The following is a 13841-nucleotide window of genomic DNA, read 5'->3' as shown; positions in this document are numbered from 1 at the left end:
ATACGAACTATACTACTCATGTATACTAACCATATCACAGGTGAAGATTTTAATAGTATACAATTGACCTTGACCATTAAATATTTTTATACTAGTCTTTTTCACACAGTAGTAGTATTGTAACGCAAAAAAGCTCTTGAGATATACTATTTCATTTTATTGTAACGACGACAGACGCTTTCGGAAACTGTGTACTATATTGAGACTGATCTAAGAAAAATTCAAGGGGAATTTATTGGCGGGTATCAGGCCGGTACGCCGGCTGATATTTTCTGTCCCCGACGACTTGTGAACGTGTGTGGTTTTGTCAGGATGTCATGACTTTCGCGCTTTGTACTGATCTAGGGAACTTTATGCGCCATTCACCAGTCTTGTAGCTGGGTGCGACAACAATGACCTCTTTCTTTCCGCGCCTACCCTTATACTAAAACGCATACTGGTTGGAAACTTGCGGACACGTGATGTGACAAGTCACCCAAATTTCATGCGAGGATTCATGATGCTGAACAAGTCACCCCCTTTGTCCTTTGGCTAGGCCGTTTTGACTTCCATCCAAGGGAGCAATGCCTTTTGTCCTCCCATTCACCAAAAGTAAGGAGATGGACACAATCAGTGAGGTCAAGGTCGTCCACAGCCATTGCTTCCTTCTTGTCTACTCACTGCACTTGCGGCCATGGAGAATCATCGCGGAGGTGCCGTTGGAGGAGACGGGGAGAGCTCGGTGCTGAGCGAGGTCAATAAACAGCTGCGCCTCGCCGCACCGCTCGCCGCCGGATTCCTCCTCCAGAAAATCATCCTGACGATCTCCATCATGTTCGTCGGCCGCCTCGGCGAGCTGCCCCTCGCCAGCGCCTCCTTGGCCACCTCCTTCGCCAGCGTTACCGGCTTCAGCTTGCTGGTAACCATCCTTTTTTCCCTACTAAAACCAACTTATAAGTCTTTCTCGTTTCGGATCGTAAGTGACGTCACGCGGCCGTTCTTGTCGATCAGACAGGCATGGCGAGCAGCCTGGACACGCTGTGCGGGCAGGCCTTCGGCGCGGAGCAGCGCCACCTACTCGGCGTCCACAAGCAGCGGGCCATGCTGGTGCTGGCCCTGGTGAGTGTCCCGGTGGCGGTGGTATGGGCCTACACCGGCGAGATCCTGGTGTGGTTCAGGCAGGACCGGGAGATCGCCGCCGGCGCCGGGAGCTACATCCGGTGCATGATCCCGGCGCTGTTCCTGTTCGGGCAGCTGCAGTGCCACGTCAGGTTCCTGCAGCCGCAGAACGTCGTCGTGCCGGTGATGGTGAGCTCCGCCGCCACCGCCGCAGTGCACGTCGCCGTCTGCTGGCTGCTGGTGCGCAGGCTGGGCCTGGGCGCCAACGGCGCCGCGCTGGGCAACGCCGTCTCCAACCTCGTCAACCTGACGGTCCTGGCGATCTACGTCAGGGTCTCGCCGTCCTGCAAGGACACGTGGAGGGGGTTTTCCCGCGAGGCGTTCCGCGGCATCCCCGGCTTCTTGAAGCTCGCCGTGCCGTCCGCTGCCATGGTCTGGTGAGGAAGACACTGCACATCCTTCCATCCCATACAATTGTACCTTGAGAGGATCAAGGATGAGTGCCATTGCTCATCATGCGTGTCTTGCGGTGACATGTGCAGTATGGAGTGGTGGTCCTTCGAGCTCCTGGTGCTGCTCTCCGGTCTTCTCCCAAACCCAAAGCTGGAGACCGCCGTGATGTCTATCTGGTGAAATTCTACACTTGCCTCTTGTGTTGAACATGCATTGCTGTTTGCTATCTAATCTAAGGCTTGCTACTATGGTTCTTGTAGCTTCAACACTTATGTCTTTGCATTCATGCTTCCTATGGGACTTGGTGCTGCCGTAAGGTCAGTAGTCCGAACTTGACGATAATCATATTGCCGAATTTCTCAAACATGTTCAGTCATGTTCTTAGTGATGGTGGTTATTGCCATTGTGCATGTAAACATTTCCCCCCTTGTTTCTGCGCAGCATACGTGTTTCAAACGAGCTTGGCGCAGGGCGGCCAGAGGCCGCGCGCCTAGCAACGCGGGTGGTCATGCTTATAGCGTTCTCCCTTGGCATATCAGAAGGTCTTGTGATGGTGCTAGCGCGCAATCTACTGGGGTACGCCTACAGCAACGAGAAGGAAGTGGCCATGTACACCGCTAGGTTGATGCCGATCCTCGCGGTGTCCACATTATTTGACTGCCTGCAGTGTGTTCTTTCAGGTATATATATATAGCACAACGCCACATGTGGTTGATATGCCATACGCATATCGCATAGTAAAACTTCTAGCTGCATCTATCTGTGTCTTTTAGAGCGTCGATTGCGGCATGCTCCTGTCTCCATGATCTCGTCTTCGCATCTCATTTTTCCGGTGGAGAGTGGACACAGATGGTATGGTCACATCTACAACTACAATCAGATCTTTTCCAGCACATTCCAACTCATGGCGATAAGGTGCTGCAAGATTCTGTACTGTGCAGAAACAGGAAAACCTATCATTCCTGAAACGAAAAAAATAGAGAAACAGAAAAGTTTTGACATTCAGACTTTGGGCTTTCAGCTCATGCCCACGTGAAAGCGGACACAAAGTGCGATGGGGGAAGAAGATGTACTGATGTACAGACATTTAGGCATTCAGAATTTCAGATTCTGGGCTCATGTACTTGTCATTTTCTCACATTGTTGGGTGATGCTACTAGTAATCTATAGTTCTTTTCTAAACATTTAAGGAGTTTTTAGGTGCCATGGAACCACCAGATGATTTACGTATACTTGATGTGCAGGTGTAGTTAGGGGCTGTGGCCGGCAAAAGATTGGTGCCATCATCAACCTCTCTGCATTCTACATCGTTGGCATCCCAGCGGCATCCATTTTCGCCTTCGTTTGTCATCTCAGAGGAATGGTATTATACTTTCTCATCAATTTCCTTTGGTATAACTTCATTTCCATTTCCTTTTAGTTTCACAGTTAAAGACATGCTAAAAGGAAGTTCTGGTCCGAACTGAGCAGGGTCTCTGGTTTGGTATCTTGTGCGGAGTAGCAGTGCAGATGCTCTTGCTTCTCTGCATCACCTTATGCACCAACTGGAACAAAGAGGTAAAACCAAGTCTGGAGCTTCAATGCATTTCATTCATCAGCTTCTTTTTTCACCATGTTCTGAGCGTTGCTAGTTGGGTTTCCAGGCATTGAAGGCAAAGGATCGAGTTTTCAGTTCTACTATTCCTGTCGACCACATGATAACATCAGGTTGTACGGATCAGGAAAATGCGTCCAGTGTAGTTGGAAAGGATGCTAGGAGAACCATAGAGGTGACAAAGGATTGTACTGCTCCGAATTGAGGTAGATCGCAGTAATAATGTAGGTTAGCCGGACTGATAATACTTGAGTGGTAAGCAGCATCATGTGCCATGTACTAGTTGCATTTCCTCCAGCTAAAAGCTGTAGGAAACTTGCCCCGTTAGGCCATTAATTATGATTTTAGTGATTGGTGGCACTATAATTAATCATTGAGACTAATATTCTTGCTAAGTACAGGTCCCAAGGATGGATTCCAAATCATGGCAAGATGCTAATCATCAAAATCAAGTGATCCAAACCATACTAAAAATAATTTAGAATTATTCTATGGTATCCATGGACTCGTGGTATCAAAGTTGCGGTATCCAAGTCATGGTTTTCACATAGTCAAAATCCAGAAAAATCCATGAAGACAGTGGTCGCTGCAAGTTCCGGTGGGGCACTGATGATCCGATGGGGTTGCCGGAGTTTTCACCGGAGCTTTACTCCAAGTCTGAAAGTTTCTGGAAGTAAATGTGCACGTTACTAGCTAGAATATCCGATGGCCCACCAAATGAAGAAGTCGGATGAATTTGGGCAAACAGGTTACACATATCAGGACGTCCTTGCTGGGATTTGTCAGAAAAACAAAGGTGGGGAAGCAATGATTGATCTGTCAATATCATGTATGCGAGATCATGAACAATACTAGAGGCATGATATTTGTTGATTTGGTTTAGTCAAAACATACATCCTCATAGCATGACAGGAGTCCTCCCCAAAATGAACACCGATCTCTCTAGGATCTCGCAACGATTGTAACCACGAGTCCATTCTTGCCACTCAATGTTCGTGAGTTTCTGATCGCCACTTTGGTTGTTCTTCTATTGGTAACTTGGGGATTAATTTCATCGAGTTTGGACATGAATTGGACCTATGCCTATTGCCATGGATCCCATGTCGATAAGCATGGAGTCAAAGTCTCAGCTTTGGTGCCCGTCTTAGGTCTTGTTTAGTTGCCCAACTTTGAGGCGCTAAAAATACTGTAGCAACACTGTAGCATTTCGTTTGTATTTATGAATTATTGTCCAAATATTAACTAATTAGGCTCAAAAGATTCGTCTCGCAAAGTACAACAAAACTGTGCAATTACTTTTTGATTTCGTCTACATTCAGTACTCCATGCATGTACCGCAAGTTTGATGTGATGGGAAATCTTCTTTTTGCATAGTGCCAAAGTTGGGATTTTGGAGTGAACTAAACATGACCTTACTCATGTTGCTTACTTGCAATGTTCCCGGTCCATGTCCATGTGAGCCTTGTATGAAAAAATCTCTATTTGTGTCCCTTTTCTTGTAAATTCACAACATGCTCCAAATTAAAACATGAGACATGCGTGATATATTTTATGTGTTTAGACCCGACAACCTATCGAGGGGGTGCCCGAGGTAGTGTTTTGGTTAGTGGGGCTCATTGAGATCAGGAACTCGAAGGTAAATGCAGACACACGATTTAGACAGGTTTGGACCGCTAGATTGGTAATACCCTACGTCCTGTGTGTTAGTTGGATTGGATTGTTTTAGAGGGGGTCCCTACCTCACCTTGTATTGCTAAGAGCATGGTTACAGGTCAGTTGGTTATAAGAATACTAGTCAGATATGACTAGAGGAGTTCTACTATTACTACAACAAATACTTTCCTACTCATCGACTAGTTCCTATCTTTCCATGTAGACTACGTCATCCTGCACCATGGTATCCATGTTAGATGCGTCTCGACGTCCAACCCCACATTTAGGACTGTCCAAACCTTCTGGTGGGCCCATAGATGTATGTACGACAAGCCTCCGATTACTTTTTAGTCAAATGCAGCACTTCTGAGTACTTTTGCATACTTCACCGACTAGTTTTTGGTGCTCTTCGAGTACTTCATCTGGTTGAATCTTCGAAGGTACCCAAAAACTGCCATGAGGCTAGAATGTGCTCAAGCCTTATTTAACTCATTCTCATATCCTTTGATCTTGAATTTTATATGGAAGTACAACGAAAGGCTACTCCACATATGGAGTAGCCCTCGAGTCTTAGGTTGAATCGAAGAATCAGGCTGAGGATCAATCTGTAATTTGCATAATTTTCCCCTTAAACCTCGGAGAAAAAACTTTTTGTCGATGGACACGTGGTACACAGCCCTCGAGCTATTAGCCGACTAGTTTGATGGGTAAAAGAGTTAACCTTTGGTCAACATCACCATCTCTAGAAGGAATCTTATCTCCTCCAGAAATAAAGGTAACCCGCCAATCATGTGTCCGAAATTCTAGGATCCTTTAAATCAAAATCCCTTCATTTTCACTGTTGTTACCGTGCCGCTGTGATAAATAATGGCGGGAAGTTATCCCATTCGTTTTACCCTTGCCATTTCCTGTCCAACTTCCACACTTTAGCCCTAGCGCCGCCGCTAGTGTTTGATCTCCGAACACTAGTGCCGTCCTCCCCCCACCAAGCAGTCGCCAAGCGTATGCGACAAAAAAAGCTCATGACATCAAGGATGGGTAGGAAAGATGTTGTGTCCAAATCGGGCAAAGGCGAGAAGAAGAAAACATCTGGCAAGAAGAAAGAGCCGCAGTTGCCGACGCCCAAGTATGGGAAAACCGATTAGACCGCACCATCAAATCCTGTCTGTGCGTGGAAGCAGTCAACTCTGAAGGAGGAGGATATCAAGGTGCTTGTAACCACCAATTTACTCCAAGATCAAGACTTCATCAATTGGCGATCTACATATGGCAACGCCTGCCCTTTGGAGTCCTATCCCGATGAGACGGTAATTTTTGCCTACTTCATTGAGCGAGACCTTGCATTAATCTCTTCACATTTCTTCCAAGGTTTACTGTGTTATTATAAATTGGAGTTGGTGCATCTGAACCCCAGTGGGATCCTCCATACTGCAATCTTCGCTCATTTTTGCGAAGCCTTTCTAGAGATCAGTCCGCACTTTCAATTATTCCAAAAGTTTTTCCGTGTGAAGCCTCAACCCTCAAAAGATCATACTCTCTTGGTTGGAGGCGTCGGGATCCAGATGCGGGAGATAGCAAGCGACCAGTATCTGGATTACGAGTTGATAGACTCCAATGCCGGGTGGAAGGAAAAGTGGTGCTACATTGGCAACCTTGATTCGAAACTATCCAAATATATGTACGACATATGCCAAGTAGCACGTTAGTATAAGAATCAATATAGAAACACACCAAAATAGCACTAAAAATGCATCTATAACGATCACCAACACCCATAATAGTAACGTGTTTTTTGCCCATTACCTATGTGTTTGCCTCAAGTTATAAGCTTCTCATCAAAGTCCTCGAAATGTTATCCATCACTCTCCTCATCCTAACCCTAGCTTTGAAGGAGCAATGTGCCATCGTTGTTGTCGGATCTACAAGTCAGCTCCGCACCTGCTGCCAGATCTGTTGCTCGGCTCCACAGCGTTGGCCTCCTGGATGTCCACATCACATGTGCGAGTGTTGTCACCCCAAGGATGCCCCTCTGCCGGATGTCAACCCAATGCGCCTCGCCTCCCTCGACCTCAACCCCTCCCCGGCACCACATCCTCCTCTGACCCCAACCTGGCACCTCCCTGAGCAGAGGTGATTTCCCTATTTGTCATACCCTACGGATGCATGGATGGATGAATGTGTTGTATTTTTTATAGATGGATGGATTGTTACAGGAATGAAAGGATAAATGCTATATGGATAAATGTAGTTTATGAATAACCAATGTTGTTTGTGGTCATGGGTTACAAGTGATCTCTGAGAGGGAGGGGGAGAGAGAGAGAGGAGGGCGGAGGGAGAGAGGGAGGTAGAGTGCCACTTATTCAAAAACATATATATTATTGAAGCCTACTTATTAGGCGCAGTCAGTAATCCAAGATCGCAAACATAATAACTTGTATGGTTTTGAAATTTGCTTGTATAACTTTGCATATGTTTGGATGCATGTTAAAAATTACCTACAATGGGATGACCCACCATAGTGAGCAAGCACATTTTACTTAGATAGCTCCTTTACAAATTACAAAGAAATTGAGAGATACAAGTGAAAATGTCAGGGCATGTTCCTATTCATTTAGTGGGTCTTCCTTGCTTACTACATTTCGGTGCGTTAGGATGATTTATTTACTTTTATTATTATGTACTTTAATTTGGCAAGATATGGATAAGTTATGTTATATTGTATTTTTGACATTTCATTTTTTATTTTTAATTTGTATTTTCAATAAATGAACAAGCCTCAAACTTTGGAGCGCCATGCCAAAGCTCGTCTAGTAGCTCGCAAAATAATGGTGCGTGCAGGGCACCATGTAGTCATTCGAGTAATGGGGCACATGGTGCTTATTAGCATTTGCGGGTCAACGTTCGGACACTAGAATGCATTCGTGTGACCCGTGGAAATGAAGCATGCGTGTCCGTTTATGGCGTGATGAAGATCGAGCTTTCCTTGTAAGGCAATGCGCGAACTTTAGTTTCGGTTGGTAGAGGTTAAATCTCTTAAAAATCATTGGGAATAAATTTTTTGAGATAGAAAGGTGTCCTTTAGTCCCGGGCCGAGACTAAAGGCCCCCTTTAGTCCCGGTTGGTGTTACCAACCGGGACAAAAAAATTTCAAAAAAAAAGCCGCACGCTCCCACGTCCGCCCAGCCGCAGTCCTTAGCTCCTCCCCGCCGCCACCCTCTACTCCGCCCCCCGCCCACACCCTCCACGCCCGTGACCACCACCGCCGGCCCCCCCTCCCGCGCCGCCACCCGTCCTCGCCCCGCTGCCGCTCCTCACTGTCAGTGAGGGGCGAGCAAAGGGGAGGGGAGCAAAGCAGGATGGGGTGGCCACCCGCGCTAGAGGGAGAGGAGGAGGAGGAAGAAGAGGAACAGCTAGCTGCGCGCTAAGGACTTGTGCGCGCGTTGAGAGAAGCGTGTGGAGAAGATAAGGACGACACCTGTGCACCTCTGTGTTTTGTACCTTAATTAGTCAGTGTCTAATGTATATCTAGACTTGTTTCATAATTCCAATATTGATCTTATCACATCAAGTTCATAAGAAAAGGGATCGACTTTTATAAACTAAACGGCCAAAGGGAGAGACAGCCATGCCAACTCTCCATGGATGTGGATCTGGATGTTAGCTATCATTACCCTGTAAGATAACTAAGCTAGGGCCGGGACCGTTAAGGGCTACGGCTTTGTTAATACAAACGGCAGCAGGCACTAACGCGAGGCATTAGGAGGAATCATATATTTAGTTAATACATCTTGGATGATCTTCACGTGATGCTACTATCTCTGTCCCTGTCCCTCCTCAACTGCACCCGTTCACTTCGGCGCTAGCACATGGCACACATATAGGAATCCTATCCCGGTGGAGAACAGTCAATAATTCGCAAGTATCTTATTACAATTCAATAAGCAGGCCTTGTTCTCTCATGTTAATAACCGTACGTGATGTAGATATGTTGGTTAGGAGGAGGGGTCTAGCTAATTAAAGACAATTTTTAGTGGAGTATTGCTTACAAAAATGCTATAGTGGAGTAGCGGCTCCAGCAACAAAATTAACCAGGTTTCATCGTGAGGTCAATTTCTCAAAACCGACCGAGTAACATGGGTAGCCACGCTGAATGAAACCTTTTGACTTTTAGGTGTCGGCACGGAGCTCCAACGGGACCCTAGCCCGCCCGAGCCGGATGGGTGGAGGCACGAGGGGGCGGTGAGGGGGCGGTGGGCGGCGAAGAAGCACATCCGGCGGGAGGTGGAAGGTAAAGGTGAGTCGTTGGATGATGATATGATGGCTAAAAAATCGAGTGAGGTGGAAGGTGAAGGTGAGTCGTTGGATGATGATCTGATGGCTAAAACATCGAGTGAGGGAGCCTCAAATAATTTAGGATTAGATCCAACTTTTGCTTTATGAAATCATGACCATTAGAACCTTTGCTAACAAGGAACGTGCTATCCTTCGCACTACATATCATTTTGATCCTCGCATGTAGAAAATGGTGAGTTCTAATTAAGGGATCAGTGAACTACTCCCTCCATTTTAAATTGTAGGTTGTTTTGATGTTTGTATAATTTGGAACGGAGAGAGTATATAACAACGGATTGGAGCCATTTGTTGCCGCCTTGAATCTTGGGTTCTCCGGCAGTGAAGCTAAAGGGCAATAGCACGGAGGCGCCGCTTCTCACTGGCAGCCGCCGAGAAGAAGCACGGAGGAGGCGCTGGGAGCTTGGTATGGAACGAGGTCAGGAAGCATCTGCGCCTCGCCGGGCCACTCGTCGCGGTGTACCTCCTGGTCAATGTCGGCCAGATCGCCTGTCATGTACGTCGGCCACCTCGGCAAGCTCGAGCTCACCGGCGCCTCCTTCGCCGCGTCACCGGCTACAGCTTGCTGGTAAACACGTTGCACGTTGCCCCCTGTGTCTCCCATCGTATCTGCCCTCCAATCCAGTGCTCACTGCCAACGCAACCTTGCCGTTGTCAATTCGTCAGGCATGTCGGCCGGCCTGGACACGCTGTGCGGGCAGGCCTTCGGAGCGGCGCAGCGACACCAGCTCGGCGTCCATATGCAACGGACGATGCTGGTGCTCGCTCTGGCCCGTGTCTCGGTGGCGGCGGTCTGAGCCTACGCCGGTGAGATCCTGGCGTGGTGCGGCCAGGATCCAGACACTACTGAGCATTGGTTCAGCTTTTAGTACTAGTTGATTTTTGATCCGGTACTAATGTGAGTATTAGTACCAGATCTAACGGCTAGTTTCCCAAGAAATCCTGACCGGTGATCCCTTTTTAAGTACCGGTTGGGTGCTCTAACCGGTACTAAATGTCACCTCAGGACCGAGCGTAGGGAAGTGCAGCCTGTGCGATAGCACGGGGCCTCCAAATTTTAGGGGCCCACCAGACTGGCCGTCCTCCATCATCATCCATCCACAGTCCTGTCCATCCATTGTTCAGCCCATCCGTCAACACTCAGCAGCAGGCTTTTGATCCTTCAGGCTTCAGCGGTTCAACCCTGTACGCGGCAGCGCCACAGCGGGATCGAGGCATCACCGGCTCACCGCGTCAGGCGTGCACACGCGCCCTCCAGGCTTCAACCCTTGACGTGGCATCGGGATCAAGGTGACGAGCGGATGAGGCGTCACCGCGACACCACGTCAGGGCGACAGGGCATCAGGCGCAGCCCCGGCCGATTGTGCAGCCCTGACCGATTGCGCTGACTTGCTTTTTGATTTTCACCGGCTGATTGCGCAGCCCCGGTGGCATTGAGGCGCTAGGGTAGGGTGAGGAGGAACCGATCTGGAAGACTAGAACGTGCCGGATTTAACACTTTGTGAATTGTGATCGATCGTCGATCAAGTCTCCAGGTATACTAATCAGGTTCAGTGAATTTTCAATATTTGCGTTCGATAATGACACAACAAAGATAATGATTTGACGACAATAGCACTTGAGAGTGAAGTGTTGGAGAAGATTGATTATAAGCGTATCATTGAAGATTTCATTTCAAGGAACACTAAAAGAATGAAGTACTTCAAGTAAAGATTATGAAAGCAAGAGTCGAATAGGTACAGTTTTTGATATATCTTATTATGATATATATCATATATTTTATTTATAGTCCTATTTTTTACAAGGTAGGTCTCATTTTAGAGTTTGGCACAGGGTCTCGATTTTTGCAAACTCGACCCTGGGTCACCTATTAGTACGTGCCTGAGGACCTCCGGAGATCGTTTCTGTCTGGTCTGAACCAAACAATTCTCGCTGCTAGGGGTTTTGTAGCTTGCGCATTATCACGTTCGCCGTTATGCCTATGGTTGGACTTGGAGCTTCCATGAGGTCAGCAATCCGAAGGATGGCACCGATCGCCATAGAAGCATTGACAATGTATTTTATATTACTGAGTACTGACACTACCGTTCCCTCTATGATACTCTATTCTGTTCGAGTTTCTATATCAGCACGCGTGTTTCGAATGAGGTTGGTGCACGACGGCCTGCGGCAGCCCGCCTGGCTAACAGGTGGTCATCTTTTTGGCATTCTCAGCCTCAGTATCCGAAGGGATTGTGATGGTGTTGGCAAGGGGGCCTGCGGCAGCCCGCCTGGCTAACAGGTGGTCATCTTTTTGGCATTCTCAGCCTCAGTATCCGAAGGGATTGTGATGGTGTTGGCAAGGAATATTTTTGGGTACGCTTACAGCAACGACGAGAAATTGGTCAAGTACACTGCTAGAGAATCATGCCGGTTCTCGCCGTGTCCATATTGTTCGATGGACTGCAGTATGCTCTTTTTCAGGTGAACAAGAAAAATCACCCAAGACGATTCTATAGCCTAGATATGATGTTGCCGAGTGGTGAACAGCTCACCTCTCTCATCAAATTTTTCAGGACAATGATATCACATGGCTTATGGTCCAACTTGATTTTCTAGGTGTCATTACGGGCTGTGGCCGTCAAAAGCTTGGTGTCATTATAAATTTTGCTTCCTATTACATTGTTGGCATCCCAGGAGCATTCTTTTCCGGCTTTCTATGCCATCTTGGAGCAATGGTAATTCAATCCGTCCTCTTCATTGATTTTCCTAGAGAATAACTGAACTGGAGGGGTTTTCCCCATTTGGATCCCTTCATTTTAAAGGAATTGAAATCTACTTAATGAATTAGACTATTTGTCTTAGAATGTAGCATTCCACAACTTTCCAAAGTTTAGATATAAGCCTATCTTAAATTTATGGGGGTGGGAGATGGAAATTGATTCTATAGATCATCATGCTATGTTTCTAATGTGCAACTTTGCTCTTCGACTCGCTTCCCTATAGCAGAAGTGCGGCACATAAGTATCTCTCCCATACAGCCAATAATAATATATAAATATATTTCACATACAAATATATTAGCTTAATTAATTTATGTCTAAATTATGATATTTAGAATGGAATTTAAGGATGCAAACGGGCCTAATGGAAATCCTGGTTTGAATTCTCAACAGGGCGCTGGTATGGACTTCTATGCGGACTGGTGGTGCAGGTGTTCCTGCTTCTCTCCGTTTCCGTATGCACCAATTGGAACGAAGAAGTAACAATAAGTTCAATTAATCTTAGCTGGTTTAGGTGTTCTCAAGCACCTGTGTACTGTTTCTCAGAGTTACTACTTGGGTTTTCCGGTATTGAAGGCAGAGGGTAGATTTTTCACCTCTAATAATAGTTTCATCATATTATTACTAAGACTACCATGTCAGCTTTTCAATGAGATGAAATTATCACTCTCAGTGCAAAGTTTCATTGCACAATTTCATAGACGAACTGTAACATTTAATTCTTCAATAATGTTATGATCAAATGTGTCATAGAATGAAATAAAAGGGGTCTCAGCGTGGGTGTTTGATCCAATTTTATGATTTTGGTAACTGTACCGAAGGAGTGCCATGGCCATGAAACTTTATTCTTCTCTCCCCTCATAAAAACTCTGCCAAGTCAGTAAATATGTTGATGTGTCCAGCAATTTATTGCTATGAAATCTCATGACACCTCCACTGAGACTGGCCTAATCTTCGCGTAGATATGAGAACATGAGACAACATCAAGCAGACAAATGAATGATATGATGTTGGGAACAATGCTCAAGAAGTCATGAGGCGACCCGCTAGGGTTGAATCCCGATCTTTCGATGAGAGAAGGTGGATAACTCAATTTGGGGATGGACAACCATCCAAGGATGATGCGCCTTAGCAACCGATACACCACCTCCAAAGGTCGTTGCGATCTTATGGAGCACGATCAACCAAACCACTAGGGTAATTCTTGCAAGCAATCGAGAAACAAGTAAGAACAAGTAGAATAAGCAACTCAATTTCAAATATGAAGATAAAAACCAATCTGAACTCACAAAGTTGGGGCTCTGGATCAAGTAGAACAGATGGTCTAGTCGACACACGTGTCTACAAGGAAGTAGCAATGGCTAAACTTTCAACAAAATAAAACCCAATCTGTTTGTGGCAGCTCTAACCCTTATTAATACCTAGGAGAATGACCAGGGGGTGTTGGGGTATGCTCCAACCCTAGGACGTGTCCCTAATGGACCCAACTTGATACACGGCCCATTGGGCCAAAATAAGGTGACGCAACACCTTTGGACAGAAAACCTCTTGGTAGTAATTCGGTCATTGCAGTCACATCAGAAAAGATTTGGACATGAGTCTAGACCAATATGAAACTAGACTTCATAAGAATTCCAAGGAGTACTTGAACGCTCAAAACAAAGTCCGGATGAGGTCGTGGCGGCCATTGCAAGTTGGCACATAGCTGCAGTCCAAATCTAGCCCCAAAACATGTTGGATTGGATCTCTTTCTTTCCTTAGGCCAAAAGTGATGTGGTGGCCTGGTGGAGGACGTTGGGAATACTTGGACTTAGCCCCCAATCTACTTCTTTGGTCCTTCATGCCTTCCATATGTGTTTAACACTATTTTTGATCCATGTATGTATTTCTGAAATTGACAACGAACATACATCATAGTGTAACATCAATTC

At 46.3% G+C, this 13841-nt stretch overlaps 1 protein-coding gene and 1 pseudogene across 1 annotated transcript; both read left to right on the top strand.

Annotated features, from left to right (window-relative positions):
* Positions 1-592: 592 nt before the first annotated feature.
* On the top strand, positions 593-4018 carry LOC101786754 (protein DETOXIFICATION 16). The gene is made up of 8 exons (XM_004952216.3): positions 593-898; positions 991-1535; positions 1641-1727; positions 1812-1868; positions 1993-2231; positions 2796-2914; positions 3022-3108; positions 3195-4018. Exons 1-8 carry the CDS (start codon positions 674-676, stop codon positions 3348-3350), a joined length of 1515 nt encoding a protein of 504 aa, XP_004952273.1. The 5' UTR covers positions 593-673; the 3' UTR covers positions 3351-4018.
* Positions 4019-8423: 4405 nt separating this feature from the next.
* Positions 8424-12497, top strand: LOC101755732 (annotated as a pseudogene).
* Positions 12498-13841: the final 1344 nt, after the last annotated feature.

This window comes from Setaria italica, chromosome I (assembly GCF_000263155.2).
Source record: "Setaria italica strain Yugu1 chromosome I, Setaria_italica_v2.0, whole genome shotgun sequence".
Classification (NCBI taxonomy): domain Eukaryota; kingdom Viridiplantae; phylum Streptophyta; class Magnoliopsida; order Poales; family Poaceae; genus Setaria; species Setaria italica.
Note: the sequence above shows the minus strand (reverse complement) of the source record. Positions and strands in the feature narration are given on the sequence as shown.